At 40.4% G+C, this 14,968-nt stretch overlaps 1 protein-coding gene and 1 long non-coding RNA gene across 3 annotated transcripts; both read left to right on the top strand.

Annotated features, from left to right (window-relative positions):
- The first annotated feature begins 5,932 nt into the window (after positions 1–5,932).
- Positions 5,933–7,948, top strand: LOC134855650 (uncharacterized). The gene has a single exon (XM_063872245.1). It carries the CDS (start codon positions 5,933–5,935, stop codon positions 7,946–7,948), a length of 2,016 nt encoding a protein of 671 aa, XP_063728315.1.
- A 3,162-nt stretch (positions 7,949–11,110) lies between these two features.
- Positions 11,111–13,758, top strand: LOC134856231 (uncharacterized). Of its 2 annotated transcripts, none has more exons than XR_010164721.1 (3): positions 11,111–11,440; positions 11,567–12,373; positions 13,603–13,758. It is a non-coding gene; the product is annotated as an uncharacterized LOC134856231 (long non-coding RNA). The 2 variants fall into 2 exon arrangements; XR_010164719.1 differs by lacking the exon at positions 13,603–13,758 and adding an exon at positions 12,645–12,769.
- Positions 13,759–14,968: the final 1,210 nt, after the last annotated feature.

Below are 14,968 nucleotides of genomic sequence, written 5' to 3' on the forward strand. Positions count from 1 at the left end.
TGGTACAGAAAGGCTCTTTTTGTTCCGACTTTCGTAACGAAAGGAACGCACTATTTGTGCTCGGGTGGGTTTTTTTTCTTCGGACAAACTTCGACTTTTTAACTAGTTATTTTTGACAGAATTTTGTTATATCATTCAAAAGGTATAGTTGTCTTGGGCTTAAATTTGAAAAGATGTTTCACCTGTGGTCTTTTTTTTCGTAAAGTTACGAGGGTTTAAATATTGCCATTGTGGCCAATTTGGGACAATTAACGCGCGATATATATTTCGCGCTATTAACGCGTAAGCGAGACATAATACGTCTTATAAATCGTTCCAACTTGGTTCAAGGAAGCTTATATGCCATAATTGATTGGTTAATAGGACCAAAAACTATTATTTTGGACATATTATGACGTGTGGGCTGATGTTTTCACAAAAAATCTCATTTGTTTTAAAAAAAGTTTTTAAATTTTATTTTTACGTTTAATTTTTTCATGTTATCACTGCTCCAAAGACCTTAAAAGGCAGTCGGAACATTCAGGGCTTCGCATTGATACGAGTAGTCTTGTTACGGTTTAAGCCAGAGCTAAACTCGAAAATCTCCACAAGATTTTCTTACATCATTCGAAAGCTATTGTTGTCTTGAGCTTAAATTGGAAAAGATATTTCTCTTGTGATCTTTTTTTGTAAAGTTATTGGGGCTTAAAGATTGCCATTTTGGCCGATTTGGGACAATTAAAGCGCGATATATATTTCGCGATATTAACGCGTAAGCGAGACATAATCCGTCTTATAAATCGTTCCAACTTGGTTCAAGGAAGCTTATATGCCATAATTGATTGGTTAATAGGACCAAAAACTATTATTTTGGACATATTATGACGTGTGGGCTGATGTTTTCACGAAAAATCTCATTTTTTTTAAAATTTTTAAATTTTATTTTATTACGTTCAAATTTTTCATGTTATCACTGCTCCAAAGACCTTAAAAGGCAGTCGGAACATTCAGGGCTTCGCCCTGGTACGAGTTGTCTTGTTAAGGTTTAAGCCAGAGCTAAACTCGAAAATATCCACAAGATTTTCTTACATCATTCGAAAGCTATTGTTGTCTTGAGCTTAAATTAGAAAAGATATTTCTCTTGTGATCTTTTTTCGTAAAGTTATTGGGGCTTAAAGATTGCCATTTTGGCCATTTTGGGACAATTAGCGCGCGATATATTTCGCGCTATTAACGCATCAGCGGATATTTAAACCGAGTTAGAAATGGTTCCAAATTGATTGAAAGAAGCTTTTTTGCCATAATTGATTTGTTACTAGCAGCGAATCCTATCCCTTTGTACTATATATGGCGTGTGTGGGGATGATTTTTGCAAAAATCAAAAATCTCAAATTAAAAAAAAAAGTTGGGGTCAATTTAACACCCTACCCCCTCCCTTCATGTTATAACAGTTCATATTAGGTGTATAAACGCTCATTTTTGATTTTTGCAAAAATCAAAAAACTCAAATTAAAAAAAAAAAGTTGGGGTCAATTTAACACCCTACCCCCTCCCTTCATGTTATAACAGTTCATATTAGGTGTATAAACGCTCATTTGCCCCCCCCCTCCACCGTAAAACCGGCCCCACCGTAAAACGCGTTCTCATCCCTCCCCCCCCCCCCCCCCCCCCGCACCGTAAATCCGCTAACGGAGGAGGGTGGTAACTGAAATTTTACCTGTTTTTTGGCGAGTTATCATCTTCCGCAAACGATTTGGCTTGAAATATCAGTCCTCGATTGGCTCATTTTAAAAAATCTGGATCTAAATAAGATTCAAATAAACAAAAATTACACAACAAAATTTAAACGCAAAAAATATTGAGCCCAATCCTTCATTAATTAACTCAATTAGTAGCGGACAAAATACAAAGAAGAGTGTGCACGTCTCGCATGCATTGTGCAGGTCTGCAAGTTATTAGTCATGTCTCAATACTAGGAGGCTAGGTCTTTTTACCAGACCGACCTTTTACCAGACCACTATGCAATAATTCAATTAAAATAAATTTAAATTTGTGGAAGATTCAAGAAGGAAGCGGTTAGAACAAACAAATCTTCGCTGATAAACCGTGATTTCATTGTCTTTAACCAGACGAAACGGCGTCATTACATCTGTCAATCAAATTTGTTTATCGAGTCTGGTAAAAGGTCCGTGTTATAACTTTTCTGGCAAAAGGTCGGTCTGGTAAGAGGTCGGTCCCCGGATACTAGTTTTGCAGACCTGCAAAAGGCATGTCAGATGTACACAGCTCTGCATCAGATCTGATCAGTCCTGTTTTATAGCTAGATCTGCTAAATACCTGAACACTCCTGATTTTGTTTTATTTAATAGGTACGGGTCAGCCAAGATTTGAGTCTCTCCTGCAATAGTGTCAAGCAAAACATTCAAAAATGAATCCGGCTCTTGCTGGCGCCTGCCGTTGGCTGTTGAATTCAGTCAAGTTTATAATTACTAGTATGTTTGAGTTGTTTTTAATCGCTCATAACTCTCGGGCACTTAGTTATCAGGAACCCCAATACATGATTTGGCCTAAAAAAATTCGTTCATACCGTGTCTACGACATTTGAACTTTATTCTTTGCCGAACCTAATTTTGCCACATTTTTCGACATGAATATGCCGCCAAATTAGTAAACTGAAAGACTCAAAACTCAAAAATCAAAAGAAATCATTTAAAAAGAAACAACTAAACTACGATTTGAAATTGGAATCTTAATCACCCAAAAAGTATTGCCATTGTCATTGGCGCCCAACGTGGGGCACGAACCCACGACCCTGGGATTAAGAGTCACATTGGATTGTAAGTTCCAAAAAAAAAACTCAAAATCATTTTTTGTTACAATACAATTGCGAGGGTTCCATGTAATCAAAGGAATTACATATTGGCCATTTTACATTTTTGTCTGACACGTCAAAACGTGAATTAAGCTTAGGAGACATAGTCAATTAAAAATGAATTCAACCTATGATGCTGTTTTTAAAGTCATAGAAACAGACGTAGAAACTTTAGCAAAAGCAATTAACCAAGCCATAAGCGATTCCGACGAAGTACAGATCATAAACGATTTCTTAACGGAATTGAAGAGCTTGCTTGACGATGCCAATAACGAAGCAGTCAAGATAATACGCACCGGAACGGACCAGCAAGACTCAATCATTGAACGATTGAAAACTTTGAAAGTTTTGTACCGAACGATCCAACTACGATCAAAACGATACGAGCGTACCCTCAACAACACTGCCACGTCCTCTTTAAACTCATCACGAGTAGCCAGCAACGTCTCGACGCCTTCAATAATACGACAAGCTTTGGAAAATTTTCCCCTTCGACGCCAAACGGAAAGTTTAACCCGTAGTACCACTACACAAAACGTCACCATGGACCAGGACACCCCGGACGATTTGCCACAATTTTCAGGATTGCCAGCAATCTTAAACGCTACTTCAAACCACAGATCAAATTCCGCCCAGGACAATTCAGGACTCCTACTTCGCCCCGGATCTAACAGCGACGCCAATACCTTGGATCATCGCATTCATCAACAACAAACAGAAACTCTTGGAACTCAAACTGCTCATGGAACTCACCTCCATCCTCAGTCAAACCTCTCATTGCAGCAGCCGAACGCCGACTTGTCACAAGGTTCAAACCTTCAGCCGAACCACCCAGAAGCTCAACTTCAAGGAGCGACTATAGAATTGAACAATGGAACTCAACTCCAAATCGACAATCAGCAATTGACAGCAACAGTAGGACAAAGACCAAACTCAGAAGCTCAACTTCATGAAACGTCACCGCGCTCCAACCCTGGAACTCAAATCCAAGTTTTCAATCAGCAGATGAACGCTCCAGCAACCCAACAAAGAAATGTTTCAGCGCCAATATTTCTTCCGACAGCAACTTCAAAAGCAGCTCTGAGTCAAATGATTGGACAGCAAATCACACCCCCAATTCTTACTTCCCAGACAGCTAGCCCCCCACATGGACTATACCAGCCTGCAAGCCAACAACAGAACCAGCCTTCAAGCCAACAACAGAACCAGCCTTCAAGCCTACAACAGAACCAGCCTCCAAGTCAGCAACAGAGGACACATAATCCGAATAGCGCCTTTAGACCCATCTTGACGATTGGAAATCAGAATTCAACCAATCATCCCCCCACCAACGTGTTCAGTGGACACCAGACGACAGCTAAGGGTATCACAAACATCAACGGAGTACCGATACCAGCACAACCAGCACTACTGCCAACAAACCAAGGAGATCAACGAACAGCAACAAATTGGACCTCCAGCCAGCCGACCCTGACTTACCAATGTACACAACCTGCCATGCGATCGTACCAGGAAAGATTTCTGGGAACCACGACAGCATACAACCCTACGAACATGCCGACATCATCAACAACAGCCTTCACTCATGCAGGCTGCAGGGGACCAACAGGAACAACTCACCCAAATATCAACCGACCTCCCCCTCATCAACATGCAGTCCATCAACATGCAGCACATCAACATGCAGCACATCAGAACCAGCCGACTTATTTTCCGATTCCTACCAACCTTGGAACAGCACCGACAGACCACAACCATCATCAAATGATCTCGAAGACATTCAGGAAATCAGTGCCCATTGTCAAACCATTCATATTCGACGGAGAACCTGAACAATGGTTAGATTGGATAGGACTGTTCAACGCAACCATCAACAGCACCGACATGACAAACTCGGAAAAGATGACACATCTGCAGAAACTTGTATCCGGAGATGCCAAATCTCTCATCCGAGGATATGGATGCAATGGAGCAATGTATGACGCAGCCCTTCAGCGACTGGAAAACGACTTTGGTAACCCGACCAAGATAGTTACATCCTTCCTTCGACGACTCGACGCCATCAGCGGCCCCAATCTACGACATACCAGAAGCTACAAGGACCTCGCCAACTTCCTACAGACAATGGTCGATACATTCAGGACACTTGGATTCTAGCACGATCTACACTCTACGACAAATGTCCAAACAGTTTTGTCAAAACTGCCTACCCCTTGCCGACTAGAATGGAATAAATACAATCTGCAATGCAATATCAGACAACCATCACTCATCGACCTCACCAATTGGTTGAACATCTACGCTGAAGCATGCAGCGATTTGCCGAGCAACAACAACAACACCAAAAACAGCAGCAGCAACAACTACAACAGCAGCAACACTCAAGGATCATCATCCAACGGTCACACCCACCAACATGGACCATCGGATCACCGCGCCAATCAGAACAACCGGAACCAGCAACGCAGCCAGCAGCAACATAAATCTGGACAAAAGGACCAATGACGAGATTTTTGCCCGGAGAAACGCAATTGCCAGTACCTTGGCAAATGCCAACACTTCATCGCAATGAACCCAAAGGACAGATTACAGCATGCCAGAGACCTACAACTATGTTTCAACTGCCTCAGCCCCCACAAGTTCGCCGACTGTCAATCAACGCAAACCTGCCGGACGGACGGATGCAGTAAGAAACACCACACACTTCTGCACAACAGCAACAACTCGACGACACAGAGGGAGACAGCCAACCGGAACTCCAGACAACATGACGACACCACCAACTGCAGCACCAGCATAAGCAGAAGGAAATCGACTCGCCACATTCCGACCCTGCCAATAACGATCTCTCATGGCAAACATAGAGTTCATGCCTATGCAATGCTTGATTGTGGAAGCAAACTGACATTGCTTAAATCATCAATCGCCCTCCAACTCAAACCGGATCTGCAATTAGACGACACCATCCAGCTAAACCAAGCACTGATATCATCAGACACAGCTTCTACAAAGATGGCGATCGCGATTGGACCCTACAACCAGCAAAAGTAGCCATTTCAACTAAATGACATCGACGTCATAATGGATTGGAACCTTTCCCAATTCAACCCTGAACTCGTCAACTCCATCTGCCAAAGGAACGAGCCACTTCAACACATTCGGATAGCCACACTGCCCTCGAAAGAAATCGGAATCATCATTGGATGCGATTTCGCCGAGCTCGTGACACCTTCAGAAGTAATCCATTCAAAACAAAATGTGCCCATTGGATGGAAAACGCCACTTGGATGGTCTCTCTGTGGACGAGACAATGCAGCGACACCCAACGACATCAACACAATCATTTTCACGACAGACGATACACTGTTTTGCCACGTAGCTGAATGGATGAAAATGTACGCCGAAGGGATTTCAACTGACCAACGCAGCCTCTCAACAGACGACAAGGAAGCTCTCCGCATCTTGGAATCTTCAACAACCCGCTTGCCCAATGGACACTACGAAGTTGGAATGCTTTGGAAACGTGGACAACAACTGCCAAACAATAGATGGCTTGCCAAGAAGCAGCTCGACAGCCTTCTCCAACGACTAAAGAGAAACACCGAGATGGCACAGAAATATCAGGAGACCATCGACACCGACTTGCAGAAAGGTTTCATAGTCAAAGTTGATGATTCCGATGAAGACTCAACAGGAAAATGGTACCTTCCTCATCATCCAGTGACAAACATCAATAAACCTGGCAAGGTACGCCGAGTCCTTAATGCATCGAGCATCTACAAAGGAGTATCACTCAACAGCAACCTACTAACTGGACCAGACCTCCTCACAAACCTTACTGGAATCGTTATGCGATTTCGCGAGGACCAAATCGCTATTTCTGCCGACATTGAAGCAATGTTCATGCAGGTTTTCGTCAGCCCAGAGGACCAGCCGTATTTGCGATTTCTGTGGAAGGACAACACGGGCCAACCCGCAACCTTCCAATACACCCGCCACATCTTCGGAGCTACCGACTCACCATGTGTTGCCTGCTACGCCACTCGACAATGTGCGAAGGACAATGCCGACAAATATCCAGCCTTGGAGCAAATCACAAAACGCAACATGTACATGGACGACCTATACAAAGCCGTTTCAACACCGACGGAAGCGACACAGTTAATGAACGACCTTCAAAAGATGTTCAGCCTTGGAGGTTTCAACCTCAGAAAATGGACCTCAAACTTTCAACAATTCCTCACAACAGTTAACGAGAACCACTTGGAAAACAGCGACAGCCTCACCAAGAAGGAACGACCCCTCGAAAGAGTTCTTGGAGTGAAATGGAAACCAGACACGGACGTCTTTCTTGTGGAAGCAAAGAAGTTTCACGCCATTGACAAGAAGGACTTAACGCAGCGCAAACTATTGAAGTTTGCTTCTTCAATCTTTGACCCGCTTGGAATTACGATGCCACTGACAATTCGACTACGACAATCACTTCAACTTGCCTGGAGTAATGGACCTCAATGGGACAAACCTCTAAACATGGAGCATTTAACAGACCTCAACGATTGGATAGACAAGCGAAGCCAATTCAACGACATCTGCCTGCCCCGGACTTACTTCAAACCAGAAACGAAGATACTGGAAACCCAAATCCATGTATTCAGCGACGCCTCCGAACTTGCCTTAGCATCAGTTGCTTACCTCAGAATCAGATACGACGACGACACAACGGAACTCAAGTTCGTCATTGGAAAAGCCCGAGTAGCACCCATCAGCAGAATGACAATTCCAAATCTCGAGCTTCAAGCCGCCACTAACGGAGCTAAACTGTCTCGTTTCATCAAAGAACAACATGACATACGAATAGACAGTACGACACTATGTACAGATAGTACAACAGTTCTTCATTGGATAAACTCGCCGAATCAACGACACCGGATCTTCATTGCCAACCGCCTGAATTTCATCATGGACTCAACATCTCCACTGGACTGGAGATACGTGCCCAGCAAAGACAACCCTGCAGACGACGGAACACGTGGTTACAAAGCATGTGACATGACTACCGATTCACGATGGATCAAAGGACCAGACTTCTTGTTATGACCATCACCAGATTGGCCTAATCACCCGCTAACACAACCTACAGCCGATATTCATCTGACAGACAACGACCCTAAACCGCCAACATCAGTAATCGACTGCAACCAATTTAGCACTTGGACAAGAGCACTCAGGGTTACTTCATATGTTCTTCTCTTCGCAGAAAACATCAAAAGGAAGACACGCCAGAGCCTCTCACTTCAACACCTCACCTTAGGATTCGCATGGATCATTAAACACTCACAGAATCAATCATTCCCCAAGGAAATAGCATGCCTGACAAAGAAATCTGACATTCCACCCCGCAGCCCTCTACAACCTCTTTGCCCCTTCATTGACGATCACGGATATTTACGTGCCAAAGGACGACTACAGAAAGCCCCGCTTCTACTTTGCAGTCGACATCCAGTCATTTTGAACGCAGAAAACTACCCAATACAAATCTTCATGAAGCAAACACACGAAATAAATTCCCATTGTGGAATGGAACACACCCGAAGCATTCTTCAGCAGGACTTTTGGATCATAAGATCACGCAAGCATCTGAAGAAAACTATTCGACAATGCATACCTTGCCGACGCCTTCGACAGGAACCAGTGAAGCCTCTGATGGCAGATCTACCCCTACAACGATTCCCTCTATCGGAAAACAGTTACCCCTTCTTTTCAACAGGAATTGACTTCTTTGGACCCTTCGCCACGCGGAACAACGACAAGTACAGTAAGCGATACGTTCTCTTCTTCACCTGCCTCGTCACGCGAGCAGTTCATTAAGAAATATGCCAGCAAATTGACACAAACTCACTTCTACAAGCCATACGCCGTTTCATCGCTAGACGCGGTAAACCCAGGCTCATTTTCTCTGACAACGGAAAAGCCTTCGTTGCAGCTGACAAGGAATTACAGGAAAGCCTTTCTGAGATTCAACACAGCAACGACTTCAACAATCAATGCCAATTACTTGGAATAACCTGGAAGTTCAACGCACCTGCAGCTCCTCACTTTGGTGGATCATGGGAACGCCTCATAAAAACATTTAAGATTGCTTTCTACAAAGTCATTGGAACACGGGCACTGGACGACGAAACTCTGTCAACCTTCACGTGCGAGGTTGAAGCTACGATGAATTCTCGCCCGCTAACCCACGTCTCATCAGACCCAACCGACGACGAGGCCCTTACACCCAATCACCTTCTACTAGGACGACCAACAAACAATTTGCCTCCCTCGCCACACAACGGACAAGAGAACTTGGAAACAAGCTCAAGCCTTGAGTCAACAGTTCTGGAACAGATATCTCAAAGACTACTTGCCAACCTTGACGACCCGAACGAATTGGACAAAGCAATTGGAAAATCTTCAGCAAGGAGATCTTGTATGGATACTGGAAGACCTAACGCCTCGAGGTCTTTGGCCCCTGGGACGGGTACTTCGTACTTTCCCAGGTGCAGACGGAATCGTTCGCTCCTGCGAAATTAAAACTAGCAGGGGGATTCTACACCGACCAGCAGTCAAACTCTCGCGAGTATTGGACCACAGTAACAACTAGATGACCAACATGATCAACGACAGCTAACAACTAGATGACCATTACAATCAACGACGACGTACCATCAGCTTCAACGAACCATTTTCTAATTTGCAACCTGCAAATGGGCCCGGCTATGTCTACGACATTTGAACTTTATTCTTTGCCAAACCTAATTTTGCCACATTTTTCGACATGAATATGCCGCCAAATTAGTAAACTGAAAGACTCAAAATTCAAAAATCAAAAGAAATCATTTAAAAAGAAACAACTAAACTACGATTTGAAATTGGAATCTTAATCACCCAAAAAGTATTGCCATTGTCATACCGGGAATCAAAGTAAAAAAAATCGTGCGCGAACATGTTTCAAAAGCCGTTTACCACGCAAGTTGTTTCTTCTAAAACCCCTTAATTAATGAAAAAAAATTATACCAAAAAATATAACGCCCCCCCCCCAACAGATAATAAAGAACTTGAGTTTACGAAATTATTAAACTTTGTTATCAAACTGAGAGTATAAGAGGGCATTTTTTGTTATTGTCAGAATAAAAGCTGGTCGAAAACAGACTTCGTTGTTGGAAACACATTGCAAGTTTTTTTCTGTACTTCTTGTCATATAAAGATACTCAAGCAATATTTGAAAAGTATTCTGTCTAACAGCTTAAGAATAATGGTACATAACAATAATTTGGATATTATATGTGATGTTATTTTTAGCTGGGGGCGTTCAACAGTGCCGAAGTACAACAGTGCCGAAAATGAAAAAGTGTGTTCAACAGTGCCGAAAATTGACGATTTTCGGCACTGTTGAACAGTTATTTTATTTACGACTTATTAGTTATTTTGAACGCCCCTCTAAGGGCAGCATAACACAGCCGAAGTACAGCAGTGTCGAAAATGATTTAATGTTCAACAGTGCCAAAAATCATCAATTTTTGGCACTGTTGAACCCTTTTTCATTTTTGGCACTGTTGTACTGTCCCTTTTTAGCTGGTTAACGCAATCATATATTCATGTATCAATGTTTTTCAGTTGATGATTGAAGATCTGGGATTTTTTATATTTAAATCATTTTTAACAATTTCATGTTTTCCAGGGTTCATTAAAACAAAAAACCACTGAAGGATCGGAGGGGAAATTCGTTACCAGATATAGCTTATATAGCTTAACCAGTAATTTGATTCTTTTTAGGGGGTCAAAATTTGTTCTTAGGTACCACAGGGGAACAGTTAAAGATCTTGAAACTTAACATTTGAAATGTGGGATTTCGGCTTTTTGTTCTACAAACAAAAATTAGTTTTCATTGCTTATTTAGGTCGAAAAAAAAGTTATTTTTCCCCATGTTTCTATTTAAGACTGGCAGATAAATTTTTAAGTTTTTTTTTGCTTAAGATATTTATGTTAATCTAGAGGAAAATGGAAAAATTGTTAGAAGAGTGAAAATCGTTTTGGTTACTATAATCAAAAAGACCCAAAAAGGATGCTCATTTTTAACAAAGGAAACCAAATTTCGAATTTTGTGCATGTGAGGTTGGCTATGCATGTTACTCATAACTTATGAATGCAGATATTACTTGTGTTTATAATATTTCAGCTGAGGTTATCTCACCTTAACACAGACCTCGTGATCACGATCAACCACGCTGGACTTTCTACTTCGATAATCTATAATTAGTTTGCGTTTATAACAGAATTGATATTGATTATGACTAATCAATCATATGGCGACATAGTTGATATTTTTTCTGCAGCGGTGGTTTCTGAACCTGGTTTTGTTATGCACAATTACAACATACAATACTTGACCTCAATTTCAGTTTTTTTCTGCAACTTCCGGGGAATCTAAATCTTTTTGAACAGAATGGTACTTGAATGACTCCTGTCACAACAAATTCAGTAGTTAAAAAAATGGAAACTCTTGCCTTAAAATTAGAGCGACTTACCAGATTCGTTAACTGAAACCTAGTTAAATTATATGATTTATTCTTGCTTGCGTATTTTCAGCTTGCTTGCCACTGGCAGCCAAGCTTAAAATTCAATGATGCATGCAAGAATAAAGCATATAATTTAACTGTTCTGCTTAATTTTCAGTCATCGAATTTTTTTTATAAAGCTTTCTAATTTATTATACACACTTGAAGCTTATAAACTTTAATTTTTAGTCGACCTCTGGTCTTTTATTTTTTCTTGGCGATACTGTTACTTCAAAGTCATTCAAATATGAACTCTTGCCTTCGCTTCGAAGATAGTTATCTGCGTTCCGCCTTTTATTTCACCATAATAACAAGATCGATGTTCTCAATGCGATTCTTTTTGCGTGGTTATTCTTGTACTGCTGAATTTGAAATAGAGGTGTTCAGAGTGCATGCTCAGTGTTAAAGCCTCTTCTTTGAAACTTATCCGTAAGCGGAATAATTTTCTCTTGAAACTCTTCCAGCGTAATCTTTTCCGTTCAAAAAATTACTTAAAACTGTTTCGAGGAAAAAATTTTTTGTTCATAATTTGTTGGTGCACCTTTCAAAAAGTATTTTCCATATCGAAGCTTTTCCTAGAAATAACTTTCTACGGCATTTTTTCCTTCTTTCCTATCTTTCCTTATCCGAGCCAGTGTCGAGAACAAAAATTACACTGCGGGTGGTTGAGCTGTAACTTTTGATTACAAAAGCGGAGCTATTTCTCATCCTCAAATTTTTTATCGTCCGCAACGGAGCGGTTTGAAACGTTAAGAGGATACTTGAAGTGCGGTCGGAAATATAGGATGGAGTACCCAGCAACAGCAGAAGAAGAGGATTTCTTCAATGAGATGCAGTCCCAGCAAAGTGAGGTTCAGGAAGAAATGCGAGCAGGCACGATAAAGAAAGGAGATGTGTTCTCATAGGAGCTCTCCCTTAAACGCGGGTTGGAGCAGCTTTTTCAAATGTGACAATTGGGTGCATAAAAATGCAAGTGAAGGTTTTTATAAGGAAAATTGCGAGCTCTATAGCCACTACTCAAGAGAATTTTTAAGGCTTTTTACTCATCCAAGTTCTGTAAAATGGGATGCTCGAAAAATTTCTTCCGGCGTTGTCTGAACAAAAATTACTGAAAAGTTTCTGTATCTTTTTTTTCTGACCTTACCAAAGCTCTCAAAATATTCATTTACTAAAAACTAAAGCTGCTCTTTGTTGAGACTGAAGACGACCATGCGGCTGCCATAACAAAACAATGACTGGTTATTTTCCGCGGAAAACAACTGAAACTTTAAACTTAGCACTTGTAAATAGATTAGAAATTTCTTGATTAATTAGGTTACGACTTTACATATAATATGAATTGATTGATTTGTTTTGACCTGATATGCGTCACACAGACATTTTTTGTTTCATGTCAGAAGCTTTCCATTTAACCCGAGGTGATTCAGCGAAACATATATATATATTTTCATTTAGTGGTCAAAATTTTCTCACTCACGAAATGAGTAGGGTCGTAATTTTTTGCGGTTTCATTTAAAGCTAATTGTGAAGCGATGCAGCAATGACGATCTGAAAAATGATTCGAACAGTGACTGTTCTATTGGGTAGCACCGCCCCTAAAATTTTTCAAAAGGCGCCTTTGGCGCCAATATATACTAACTTTCAGGGGGAGTGCGCGCCAAAAAAACGCTATTTTTTTTGTCAAAATTTTCCAAAAAATGCCCAAAAACGGCTTTTTGACCTGTTTTCAAAAACTTGCCTGCGGCGCAGAAATTTGGCCCAAATCAGGGTCTTTTTACTGCTTTAGGAGAGCTCGTCGGAAAATCAATTTGGTCAACCTAAAAAAAAGGTCGTCAAAATTTTCGACAATTTTTTGAAACCCCCCCCCCCTCGAGAAAATCCTAGATCCGCCCCTGCAATTGAGTGCATAAAAATACAAGTAAAGATTTTTATTAGGAAAATTGCGAGCTCTATAGCCACTAGTCAAGAGAATTTTTTAGGCCTTTAACTCATCCAAGTTCTGTTAAATGGGATGCTCAAAAATTTTATTCCGGGGTGGTCTGAACAAAAATTACTGAACAGTTCCTTTATCTCTTGTTTTTTTTCTGACCTTACCAAAGTTCACAAAATATCAAATTACTAAAAGCCTAAAGCTGCTCTTTGTTGGAACTGAAGACGACCCTGCGGCTGCCATAACAAAACAACGACTGGTTATTTTCTGCAGAAAAAAAACTGAAACTTTAAATTTGGCAATTGTAAATAGATTAGAAATTACTTGATTATTTAGGTTACGACTCTAGATATAATATGAAATGATTGATTTGTTTTGAATCGATATGCGTGACACAGACGTTTTATGTTTTAAATTAGAAGCTTTTAATTTAATCCAAGGTGACTCAGCGAAACATATATATACTTTTAATTTAGTCGTTAAATTTTTCTCACTCACGAAATGAGTAGGGTCTTAATTTTTTGCGGTTTTATAGAGCTAATTGTGAATCGATACAGCAATGAAGATCTGAAAAATGATTCAAACAGTGACTGCTCTTTTGGGTAGCATCCCCATTTTTCATAAATTGCAAGCAATTGAGCAAAAAGATTGAAACTTATTTGAGAACAGAAAATCAATCTTTTTCTTTTTATTTGTAGACTCAATCTTTAAACTGTTTCAAATGCTTTGTATTGCGTAAATTGGCATTGAAAGCTTGTCTTTTTTTCTACAAATTGACATCAATAGTAATTTCAAGTGATGAAATATGTCAGCTAACAAGCAGGCCCCAAAAAAATGTGCTGCTAAATAGAGCAATGTCTGCTGCTCTATAAACAAAACTTCAGCTTTTTTTGCCCTATGAAAACTTTCATTAATCATGCGTTTATTGAAAAAAAAATTACCGTCCGTTTTTATCACTTTTCAAGAAAAAAGTGTACTTGGAAAATGAACAGCATTTTCAGGAGGCAAAACAGTAGGCTAGTAGAGCTGCGGATAGATGCATTTTTGTTTTTCTGCTCTATTTTTGAGAAACAGTAGGTAAGTAGTGTTGCGGGTAGATGCATTTTTGTTTTTCTGCTCTATATTGAGTGATCGAGCAGTTTTATCTGAAGTTTAGTCAATAAGAAATAAAATGCTTGTTTGGTATTTCTGAGAAATAGCAATTCAGCATTCTATTTAAGGTTTTGAAAAAGTTTTGAGAAAAAACCACCGATGAATTCTGCTGTATGATTAAATTCTGCTCTATCTGCTGCTCTTTAAAAGCATCTGTTCTATAAAGCGAATTCTGACAGTTTTGCTAAATTCTGTTACTAGCAGAATTCTTTGGGGCCTGGTTAACAAGTTAATTCAAAATTGCATGAAAGAGGATAGAAACTAATACATATGCAGTAATAGCTCATAAAAACCATTTCCACCTAGATATAGTAACAGAAGATCACAATCACCATATACCAACCAAATTGGTGGACGATCCTCAGATAGACGAAATTCACAAAATTATTCACAAAAATAGGTATAGCCTATCAACTAGTTAAAATAATCAGTCAAATT

The sequence above is a fragment of the Symsagittifera roscoffensis genome, chromosome 1 (assembly GCF_963678635.1).
Source record: "Symsagittifera roscoffensis chromosome 1, txSymRosc1.1, whole genome shotgun sequence".
NCBI classification, from domain to species: domain Eukaryota; kingdom Metazoa; phylum Xenacoelomorpha; order Acoela; family Convolutidae; genus Symsagittifera; species Symsagittifera roscoffensis.

Bases quoted from the DNA above. Each gene is read 5' to 3' on its own strand.
- LOC134855650 (XM_063872245.1), top strand. From the start codon at position 5,933: ATGGATTGGAACCTTTCCCAATTCAACCCTGAACTCGTCAACTCCATC.